The 12,380-nt window shown below is 37.1% G+C and overlaps 1 protein-coding gene across 1 annotated transcript in view; it reads left to right on the plus strand.

Annotated features, from left to right (window-relative positions):
* LOC100370824 (kinesin-like protein KIF23) overlaps window positions 1-12,380 on the plus strand; it is a 45,253-nt gene that overhangs the window by 6,485 nt on the left and 26,388 nt on the right. The window contains exons 3-5 of the mRNA XM_085493320.1: window positions 985-1,219; window positions 1,780-1,916; window positions 10,565-10,692. Of these exons, the coding sequence (XP_085349446.1) occupies window positions 985-1,219; window positions 1,780-1,916; window positions 10,565-10,692 (500 nt within the window). The remainder of the gene's footprint in view (window positions 1-984; window positions 1,220-1,779; window positions 1,917-10,564; window positions 10,693-12,380) is intronic.

Raw genomic sequence — 12,380 nt, forward strand, 5'->3', positions numbered from 1 at the left:
TTACACTCAAATCTGGTCATATTAATTTTCTGATTTGCATAATTAGTTTTCAGCTAAGTAATTTCGAATTATATTTAATGTGTCTCCAATACTCTCAGCACATGGGAGTTCTTTCTAAGCTTTCTTTGATTATTTTTTTTCATTTCAAGGTAAAAAATTCATAGTTGAAATTGGTTTCACTGGCACAACTCTAGTTGTTCAATAGTTTGATGATGAAACAATCAAAATTATTATCGAAAGACGAGATATTTACAAACATACTGTCATACCAAACATACACAAAAATAACAAACACATGAAGAGGTGTAATGTTATGTTTTATTTTAAGGCTTAGAAATATATTTTTTCACTTTATTTAACTCCGTGATAGTCCAGGTTTTCTCCTTAGGGAAAACAAACAGTAATTACACATATTGTAAACACATTGTGAAGAGTCAACAGTCATGAAAGGAAACACAGAAATTACACCAATGTACTTTCGAATAAGACAATCGTACCGTTCTTGTGTTGAAATGCATTTTCTGTGCATATAATTATAGTTAAAACAAAAAGTAACTTTATGGTCTGGGCCCAAGGCAAATTGTGGTAATGGTTGGCATATGGTGATTTTAGCCTAATTTATTAGACCGCTATTCAATATCAGAAAGACAACGATAAATCAATGTGAACCACAAATATACATACATGTTGTTTTTATCACCAGAATATATTCACAGATCTCAAATTTGATGTACGGGGCAACGAAAGCCAAACCTCTGCTTTCCTTTAAAAACAGTTGACAATGTGTTCCTAAATCTGTAAATATGATTATGAAAAATCTTATATTTCTTTAATAAATTCGATATCACAATCACTCATTGGAGGAGATCCTCTTTAAATATTGGATTTGATTTCTACTGTATGTAATTAATAATCACTTTGTCTTATTTACAAAGTAGTATACTATGAATTCTTTATTTACACTGATAAAATGTTTTATTACAGGTGTTTTGTCGTCTACGCCCTAAAGATCATGACGATGGTGAAAATTGTGTTGAAATTCAAGACAATAATGCTGTACTGTTGCGGCCACCAGAGGGCTCACTAGCATTCAAAGGGGGAAATCTACGAGAGATTACATTCAAGTTCAAATATGTATTTTCAGAAGAGACTTCACAGAAAGCTCTCTTTGATCATACAGCATATCCACTTGTGGAGGATTTACTCAATGCTAAGAATGGTGAGTCTAACACTACATCAGCATTTGTTTTTGATGAATGCTGTTCTCTGAATGTACCTCTTATACATGTATGCCCTAGCCATTCGTGTTCAAACACTGTAAAATACTTTTATGTTAGCTGGAATTAATTTTCGCTGAAAAGACTTTGGGTGTTTTGTATGGAATTTAATTTCACTGATTTTTTTTTATGAGTTGAATGTAAAATATAGGAAAAGAGGTGTATTCGCTGGATTTTATTTTCACTCAATCATTCCTTCAGAGCGAAAATATCAAAAGTTAATTTCGAGCAAAAGTTAAGTATTTTACAGTATATATTTTTTAATCCTAACTTATAACTCACAAGAACAATAGAATTACTTGATTGTAAATTAAGTAGTACGTATAAGTAAGTGATGTACAGTGTAGATTCACTTGTATACATAATTTGTTTCCTGTCTTGCGTAAAAAATTACTGTAAAAAATGTCTGGATGGAAAAGTTGAAAATTATATGCAAATTTCCTAAAATTGACTAATGTATTAGTGCTTGCAATCGTGGTAATACAATGTATAATTGTTGTAGGTTTGCTATTTACATATGGTGTGACTGGATCTGGTAAAACTCACACCATCACTGGGACACCACAAAATGGTGGTCTTCTACCAAGGTGTCTGGATGTTTTGTTCAACAGTATTGCTGACTTGCAAGCAAAGAAATATGTGAGTATATATGCATTAAGGGTTCGTAGCTATTGATGATCAAGTGAATTTCTAATATTTTCTGGAAACTACCATTTAAGTTTATTGGCACAGTCTCAATTGAAGATTTTTCGGTAAGCAGTCAGAATTTTACGTTAAGCTGTGATTTTCAAATATATGTCTATATTGTGACATTTAGTTTTCAACAATAGGATTTTGAAATATTAGAAATTCTCTTCAACGTCATTAGCCACGAATTAAGTTATGTTTAAGTAGGTGGAAAAAAGTACTCTGGAAAACATTCCAAGAACATTGCCAGTGTACATTTTGAATTTGCTGTCAACCTTTTGAATGTGAAAAAAACCAACAAGACAGTTTGAGCCATCATCCACCTGCACGATGTTGTTCCGTTCGGACATTCCTCTCTACATGTATGTCACGTGGTTGCTCGAGAAAAAAATTTCCGAAAAGCACTTGGGGCTTTGCATTTCTGATATTTTTATTGACTCCCGTGTACGAAGCACACAATGGGAGTCTTTGCAGTTACCCTGTCTGTCTGTATGTGTGTGTGTGTGTGTGTGTGTTCGTCTGTTCCACTGATATCTCAAGAAGCATACATTGGTTTTTGATGAAACTTGGTGCATAGATGCTCTAGGCCAATGCGCAATTTTGATTAGGTTTTGGTAGAAATCCATGCATATTAATTACCTAATTTGCATGATAATTATCTCATTTTTAGCTGTTCCATGACTGTTCCACTGATATCTAAAGAACCACTCATTGAATTTTGATGAAACTTGGTACATAGATGCTCTGAACTTGTGTGCAGATTTGATTAGTTTTTAGTGAAAATCCGTGCATATTAATTTGCATGATACTTAGCTAATTTTTAGCTGTTCCTCTGATATCTCAACTACTAATCATCACATTCCAATGAAACTTAGTACCTAGATGTCATAGGACACTGCACAGACCTAGTAGTTTTTAGGGTAATGTCGGTATATATTACCTAATTTGCATAATAAATTAATTTTCAGCTTTTGATATTTCAAGTAGTAAGCATTACATTTCAATGAAACATGGTACATAGATACTCAAGCACTATGCAGAGATCGATTGTTTTGGGATAAATATTTGTGCATATTAATAACCTAATTTGCATGATTAGTTAATTTTCGGATTTTCACATATATCTCAAGTACTAATCATGACATTTCAATGAAACTTGGTACATACACAGGGAGTTGGACAAACTGTATTTTAATAAATTATTAAATAATGAAATGTTATATAACTTTTCTTTTAGCCCCCCCCCCCCCTCCTGGTATCGATTTCAAGTAATCACTGATCTTTGTTTATACCACTCTTTCCTTTATCACAATCTTTGTTGCGCGCTAATGTTATATGCAAATTTTAACACGCGATGTAGACACACCCCATTTTAATTAAATCATCCCAAGGGTTGAAACGCGCCAGGACTGTGGCATATAATCGCGTATTCGAACTTTTCACAAAGTTCGTTTTCTTTACATATGGCATCTGTAATGACATGGATGGCATTAGAAAGTGACACAATTGCATTGCACTTGAATATTTGTCAAATTAAAACTCATTGCGATCGTGCGACATGGCAGGAGCACAGCCGGAAACCGGATATTGTGATCTTTGACCTCTATCACAAAGAATGACTCTTATTTTGTTGTGTCGCATGATCAGAAGCAAACAATTTTCCCATGAATCATATCTGGTTTTTAAAAATTAAAGGTTATGCTCGATAATCTTATGTGCTGATGCGGCGCTTTTATTAAGACTACCGTAGAAAATTATATGTATTATCAAGTAGAAACCATTTTACAGAAGAGTCACTGATTCATTGAAGTTGTGCGGCGTCAGAGATTACATTCGCCGGATTTAAATTTTGCATAATAATTTGTTTGGTTCTGATCACATTTCAATGAAACTTGGTACATAGCCGTGCAACTGCGGTACTCCACTGACTTGATGACTTTCGTCGACGCTACAACTGCGTGTGCGATATTGCTTGCTGGTCGTGGATTGACCGAGTCTTGGTAACTAGTTAAAATGTTGCTCATTTGGCGTTGGTAATCTTTATTTGTAACTGAGTAAGGCCGCAACGTCACCAGCAGAAACCTCCTGGTATTTCGATGTTGATGATTCAACATATTAATCGCTGATTTTACTGCGGGTGGAATTTCCGAGAGCCCTTCAAGGTTTATAAAACTCAGTTTCCAGGTGGTCAACATACATTAAGCTCTCCCAATCGTCGTATTCCATGAGATGTACACCTAACATGCCAAAAACGTTGCTGAACAATTTGAACCGAACAAAAATAGCAGACAACAATGTGTTTACAAAATAAAAATAGTTCAGTAGCCAATGGAAATACCATGTTCATTTGCATATTGACCGTGAAAATACCATAAACATTATCAGATGGGTGATATGCAAATTAGTTTTTGTCAAAATAAGAGTACCATTACTGTTGTTCAAATATCATTTCACTCGGCAAGTATATTCATGTACCCCAAGAGAAAAATATCATACTGCTTAAATATTGTTTATTTCTGTTATGTTACGAAAAACTACTCCTGAAGGGACTACTTTGTTTGCTCTCAGACTCATTTGCATATGAGGTATGGAAATACCGATTTTGATTTCAGGGACGAATCAAAATAAACTGCAGTACATATGTAATAAAATGATTTACCATTCAGTTTTCAGTGTGACTAAAAACGAACACATCACAGGGTTCTCCACGGTTTGAAAATTAAACAGGGCGCGCCAATGTGAAGTGGGCGTGGCATATTTGTAACGTGCATCATTGGCAAGGATGTTGAAAAATGGAAACCAAAAAATCTATTAATCTACATATTATTACATATGCATAATATATATTTATTATTACAAAATGAATAGGAATTTTGAAGAGCTATTATTAAGTAAACGTCAGCACGTACAATTAGCTGATTTTAGCTGCACGATTCCTCAAGCGGCAACATCAGTTGTTTACAAGTAATGATCGTGTCCAGAAAAAGACGTAACAAGTTTGTTAATTTATTTTCCCAAATAGATACATACATGCTTTATTTAATTTTTAGCAAAAGTTTATATTTATGATTTATATTTATTTGGACGAAGCAAAATAAAATATATGTCGCACAAACGTTCGTAATTGGTTCATTAAAAAACTTGCATGAATGGCACCAAAAACCAAGGTGATCAAACGAAATAAAATGTACACAATAGAAGATTTTCGATCTGCAGTTAACAGTTACTATCAAAAATAATAGAATTAGGTATTAAAAAAAACAAAATACATACTTAAAAGAATAATTTTCATTCAAATCGAAAGTTTGTTGATGTTTGCTTCGTTGAAAACAGCTATGACCCGGAAACAGTTCATTTTACTGTGTGCACCTTGATACTATGTAACGATGCTTTCGATTGGCCAAAGCCACGCATTGACGCGAAAAACAACCAATCAGAATATTTGTTCCAAAAGAACACAAGTCAAGTAAATTTATTTCCTTCACTTATGAAGCATGGCCGTTTTATCGGGGTTTTTAAATCGTGATTTAAAGAAAATTCAACTTTAAATAGTGACATTTAAATGTAAACATTTACATGTTCAAGCAAGCATTCGTGTGGACTTCTTGGTGATCAGCAATGTCTGTGATGGTACGTCGGCTGCGCTGGTCGTTTACCGATCATGCAAGTGCATAGCTGCCCGGTTGCTGCCTTTGTTCCACTCGGCGGTGACGATGTTGCCGCTACCTAGTCACGGCGTGAACTTGGTTTTAACCATAGACCTTATGTTTAACGAATGGTTTTACCGATAATGATTTTATATATTTGACGTCACCCTGGTAGTAAAAATATGGGTACGGTAATGCACTTTTCTTGGCCACATGTTCATTTTTAATCGTGTTGAAAAAACTTGTAACTTTTTGTTTGGTGGTGCATGGAGGTGTTATCACCTCACGGTGACCTGCTACGATAACAAACCGGAATTTTCACAGTTGCATCTTAAAACAATGAACCAGTTACCCTGAGCACGATGAATCATCTTCAAAAGACAATGAGTGTTGGCCTGTTTTGTAAACAATTCTTTGTCTGGGACCATGCAGGGCGCACAGGAAATATAACAGGGCGCTGACAATTTAAACAGGGCACCAATTTCAGATAACAGGGCGCGGCGCCCTGTAAATACCCCTCGTGGAGAACCCTGCATCAGACTTAGAACTAAGTAACTTGAATGGCTTTGGTCTGAATATTTGTGAGTTTCCTGATGTATGGATATCATATCATTTATTCTCAGTGCGGGCATTTCCACCGCCTGGCAACCATCATGGTGAAAACAATGGCCAAAAACTCTCAGAAAACAGTACTTTGGGATGGTTGTTAACAACCCTGAACCGTGTAACAAGACTACCCCTTACATATGCAACATATTTAAATTTGGTTGTTTAGGATTATATCAAAGTTAAGTTTGTGATGTTTTATCGATTTTAGCTATTTTCACCGACTTCTCGACTGGCGTTTCACAGCAGCTCGCCAGAGCCTATAGAAATACATGGTGGTGCGCGTCTTTAATAGTGTCTTGTGACTTAACTCGCCCGAGGATTTTGATAGCTTGGTCAAGCGTGTTGATGAACGAAGCAATATGATTGGCTGTTGGTAAACTGATGCCTTGCTACTAGGCATCTTATTGCACATATATGCAATGCATTATAGGAGATACTGAAAACTCACTAAATTATGTCAAGTTTTGACAATATTGGAATTTGTGTCAGTAATAAAATAAGACTTTTTCATTCCAAGTCACCGAGAGCACCATTTTTACCTTTGTAAAAATTCAGATCTTGAAAAATTACCCGATAGCATGAACAATGACGACAAACATGTAATTTGATCCCCAATTTCTTCTTTAAACTTCTTTAAACAAAGTAAAATTGTCTTGTAATGTTGACTATCTACGAGAATTACCGCCACAGCATTAGTGTTCATTTTTAGCTCCCGTGAAACAGAGTTTATGTGGTACCGGTGTCTGTGACTTTGCGACTAAAATTTGTTCCACTGATAACTCAAGATCTACAATTTCAATTCAAATGAAATTTGGCACACAGCTAATATATGATGAGTAGATGCGCTGATTAGATTTTGGTGCAATTCCATGCATATTAATTAGTCAATTATTGCATTAAGTAGTCCCTGTTCAGACGCAGTATCTGTATCTTAGAAATGCCTGGACCAATCACAATCAAACTTCACACATACATCATACATGATATTATACATATGCATGTCAATTTGTTTCACGATCTGATTCAAGATGGCCGAATGGCGGCCATTTTTGTGCTCAAAATCAAGCATTTCTCGGCTGTTTACAGATGAATTTTGTTCAAACTTGATATATACATTAGACATTATAAGACCTAGATGCATATCATTTTGTTTTACAATCTGATTCAAGATGGCCGAATGGCTGCCATTTTTGTGTTAAAAAATCCTAAAAATCAAGCATTTCTTGGCTATTTACAGATGGATTTTGTTCAAACTTGGTATATACATTAGGCATTATGGGACCTTGATGTAAATAACATTGTTTTTCAGATAAGATTTAAAATGGCCAACTGGCAGCCATTTTGTTTTAATGAATGTGGTTCTCGTGCCATATCTCTGACTTGCTTTCACTGATTATGTTCAAATGTCATAAACAGATATATTGGTTTGATGATCCTATTCAAAATGGCCAAATGGTGGCCATTTTTGTGCTAAAAAATCATCAAATATCAAGCATTTATGATTGGATTTTGTTCAAACTTGGTACATATATTAGACATTACAGGTTCTTAATGCACATCATTTATTTTTCAGATCAGATTCAAAATGGCTGTCTGGCGGCCTTTTTGTTTTAATGAATGGGCTTCCAAACCCATATCTCAGACTTGTTTTGACTGATTATATTCAAATTTTAAATATTCATTATACATCATGTCATAGATAAACAGATTTATTGGTTTGACGATCCTATTCAAAATGGCTGAATGGTGGTCATTTTTGTGCTAAAAAAATCCTCAAATATCAAGCATTTCTGGCATTTATGGATGGATTTCGTTCAAACTTGGTACATACATTAAACATTACGGGTTCCTGATGCACGTCATTTTATTTTTCAGATTGGATTCAAAATGGCTGACTGGCGGCCACTTTGTTTTAATGATTGGGCTTCTAGAGCCATATCTCTGAACTGCTTTGACTGATTATATTCAACTTTTATATATTCGTTATACATCACGTTATATATATACATGTATTCAAAATGGCTGATTTTGAATGCTGTTCCAGAGCAATATCTCTCAATATGGACAAGTACTTGTTTGACGATCAGATACAAATGTCAATTTTAATGTTAAAAAAATCATATTCCTGACATGGTTTTTTTTCCAGCCATATTACTATAAACAACTATTTATCTTAAATTTGATAACTAATGGGGACTGTGCCATGCATGGCTTGTTAATTTATAACTTGAGTCTTTAAAGTTTCTTAACAAATGTTTGACTAGGGTGAGTAGCCTAATTTGCATATTGCGATAACGTATTCTGTCTCAAAAAAAAAACTGGTAATATTTCATTGGAAGGTCTGCAAATTTGCGAATTTTAGTATATAATGATTTATTATATCATGATGGATGTTATTTGAGCAGATACAGCGACTAAAAACATCAAATGTATGCAAGTATGGGGAGTATGGGGCCATTTTTTTCAGTTTGACGAAAAGGCAGTAACCTTTCCGATTTTCATGAATGCAAGTTCAATTTCACTTTGTGCGTCATATTCATCAATAGACAAAATCGAAGACAGATGCCGTACAACTTTCTGCCAATCTTGATTCGTAAATGTGCTGGTTACATGTACAGTGTTCTCCTCGGGCCTGCGTTGCTTAGACAATAGCCGCGTAACTTTTGTTTCGCCCGTGATTCTGCAGTGTTTTCATCAGGTCTTTTAAGGGTATCTGGTCCAATACTGTTCTTTTATTCCACGATACTGTTTCCCTCAAGCTGGGTCGTTTTGCAATGATGAATCAGAACAGAACAATTCGTGAGAACTCATCGATCCTAACTTATTATCTGGATACTCGTATTCACCTGCGAATACTTCGGCCTACTTTGAAGCATGAATATAGAAGGAAATCAACGATTTTTTTCCAGTATCGTTCCAGACATTGCAAGAAATTTATATAATAATCACAGTGATCACTATTATTGGGTTCAAAAATTATTTATGATCATTCAAAATATAGTGGCCATGGCTGTCTGTTCAACCCAGTACTGACCTTCACCGCTATTGCGACGCCACGAGCAGAGAAAAGGAAAGCTGAATCCTCACGTCTACACTTAATCCATGTATAAGGCAGACACCCGACAGCAACAGCAAGGAAGTTTGTCAGTTTTAATCAAGATATAAATTTTCTATTTTACGCATTGAAGCTACACAACGTGACTGAAAGCACTTCCAATGTGATCTAATTTATAAACATTCTCTTTGCACATGACTCCCAGTGTCTTCTCCTCGAGCAGACATTAGTATTTCACAATTGTTTTCGCATGGTTTCCATCTTACTCAAACAAAACGAAGCAGTTGATTCCTATTTTACTTAGTGTTTATTCTTGTTTGATATTTTTAAACAAAAATGCACTCATTAAACAAATAGTAAATATGCGAGTTTTTTGTTTTTGTCTAACGAGGACAAGGAAGACAAAATGGCGGTAGTTTTGTGTAGGGTCGATCGTGATCTTCAGTTTGTATCAAAAGCACATCTCACAAATGAAATTTTTTTTTGAGCGATAATTCGATAGCAATTAAACAAATTTCAATCGTTGGCATATGTAAGGGCTGGATCACTTACTTTCAAGGGCTCAAAGTCTGGACGAACATTAAACTACAATGTTTTCATTTATCTGTTCTAGGTATGTTGTACAGACATTTTAGTTGTACTATTTTGATGATTTAATTTCAAGAATCTGTCAAGGAAACAGTCTGTTGTTACTTTACATGTTCACGTAGGTTTAATTTAGTAGATTTTACTTGTCAGCGAAAATAGCGAAATTTGCCCATTGTGTCAGGAAGATGTATCCCGATTTGCTGCACTGAGGTTAATTGCGGTTTTTACTACTCTATCGCTAATGACACTAATTACCAAGAATTAAAAAAAAAAACAAGTGAAATTAAGTCGCATTGGGGAAAAAAAAACATAAGAAAATCAAAGCAAAAATTATTCAACTGCAGACGAGACTGCATTCATGGAGTGCCTCATTAGTGCCCTTTGTTTACAAGTATAGTGTCCTCGCATGTTTTTTTAAAATGCCCATATCAAAATCATGTGTTTCCATATACAGTATGTCATAGATTCTCAGACATCTTGATCAATTTTTTTGATGATTTGACCGACATGCAATTGCATTCACTTATTAGGCAAAGTTATACCTTTATAATACATGCTCTGATCACACGGAAGCTATTTACAGTTTAACTTTGATCAATTTATTTTTGTCAAGTCTGGTTGTTTATAGAGTAGCAATTTAAGTTTGTGAATCAACGTCATAGCCAACTACATGTGTCTGACAACTTTATTCTTATTACTAGGTTTTTAAAGCTGATAAAATGAATGGATTTGATGTACAGTCAGAGGCTGATGCTATGGTGGAAAGACAAAAACGTGATTTAATAGGACCTCTCAATCCACCATCCACACCATCTACTCCAAGGTCAAGGTATGTCACGTTTATTTTTAACATCCACAAGACATTGATATGCCGAAATAAGACTCAAACTTGGATTCTGTGCATCCTGGGCATATTTTGATTATGCATGAACCAATTTCATTCAAAATTGATACACATGTGATTGTACAAATTCACTACGTTCAATTACCCACCATAGACTCCGGTCAGTCAAAATGACTATTTTGAACTGTAGGCATTAATCAGCGATTCTGCCGGTGACGGAGAGATAGAATCCAGGTCAGGGGAAGCCCCATGACCTCAAGATTCTTTTACCCCTTACGTCACGAACCCACGTGACCGAGGCCACATGGCAACGCCATAGGTAGCCGTCCATCACTCTTAATTTCTCTCCGCCTCGAGTGGAGATGAAATTTAGCGAGCTCTGCTGGATCGCCTGCTTTTCTTTCCTGTCCGGATTTATAGCTTGGGTTGTTGCCGCTGCTCGGCATCCGACATGGTAGCTGGTAGGATAAGTTTTCCTTGTCTTTTTTTACCCTCGTGTCGTTTTCCCCTTTGTGTGTAGTATTTTTCACAGCAAAGAAATCAAAATCCGGCGCCACTACGTAGTCACATGTTGATTTCATGGCGGCACCCTTTACAACTGTAATTCGTTTCCCTCATGCATGTCGTCTTTTATTTTTAATGTATTTAGCAATATTTAGGTGTAATGACAGCACCAGGGCTCGCTGCCGTTTTTCTTTCCGGTCTCTTCGTGTTTCGAGTCGACCGTGCAGTGGTTATATTCAGAATTTACCAGCATAGAAACCGCATCCGAGATACTTTGTCGTAGCTACGTGCGGGTTTCGGGGTTTTTGCGTGAAAGCGTGTTTTTTTCACTGGAGTTCTGAGGCCTGAGATTTTCTTTCAGAGCCATCAAGATGGCTGAGACTGCATGACCGCGTCACAGCAAGGTCGCGCGTCCAGTAAACAAATCGGTTAAAGTGAGTTGCGTGTTTTGCATGAGTGGAAAGTCCTCACGCTCGGCTACCGGTACTTCATGTACCAGGACGTCGAGTAAGAAGCCCGACGGTGGAGGTACCGATATTTTTCGCGGTCTCCTCCGCTGATCGGAGGGCATCCTCACAGTCTGTTTTTTTCAGGCGGTGGTTTACCCGATTTTACCGGCTGCAGCGAGGCTGTGCCCCTGGAGGCTTTCCTCCTATGGGGCCCGTTGCGGGTCTCTTTGTGGACCCTTCCTCGCACGGCACCGGGTTTGCCTCCGAGTTGAGGGCTTTGGTCGAAGGACTGTCGGGGCAATTGCGTCCCTGGCAGGCCGGGTAGATCAGACGCAGTCGGAGCGAGCTGTCTCCACTGTGTCCCCTCGGTGGGCAAGCAGGAAGAGACACGAAAGCATGTTTGCATTCAAACACGTCTCTTCTGGGGAACCCCCGTTCCCAGTCACGGCTCTCCCACTATTTTTGGGGGGTGGCCAAGGCTCAGGCTAATTGCACCGGTCCTTCTCTGGATCCGCGGGCACTGAATGCCAACGGGGTGCTGGCAGCCAAGTCTCCGATCTCGGGGCAGGGCTTTCAGGGCAGGGCACGTGTTGACCCCCCCCACTTTCAGCCAGCTAGGGTTCGTCACGCGGTAACGGTACAACGGTAACGAATTTATCCTTGTGTTCGGTCCCCGCTGTGGGTTTTGACTCTTTTCTTACCGGCCCACGGGCGTCCCCA

This window comes from Saccoglossus kowalevskii, chromosome 18 (assembly GCF_978046115.1).
Source record: "Saccoglossus kowalevskii chromosome 18, keSacKowa6.1, whole genome shotgun sequence".
In the NCBI taxonomy this organism is placed as follows: Eukaryota; Metazoa; Hemichordata; class Enteropneusta; family Harrimaniidae; genus Saccoglossus; species Saccoglossus kowalevskii.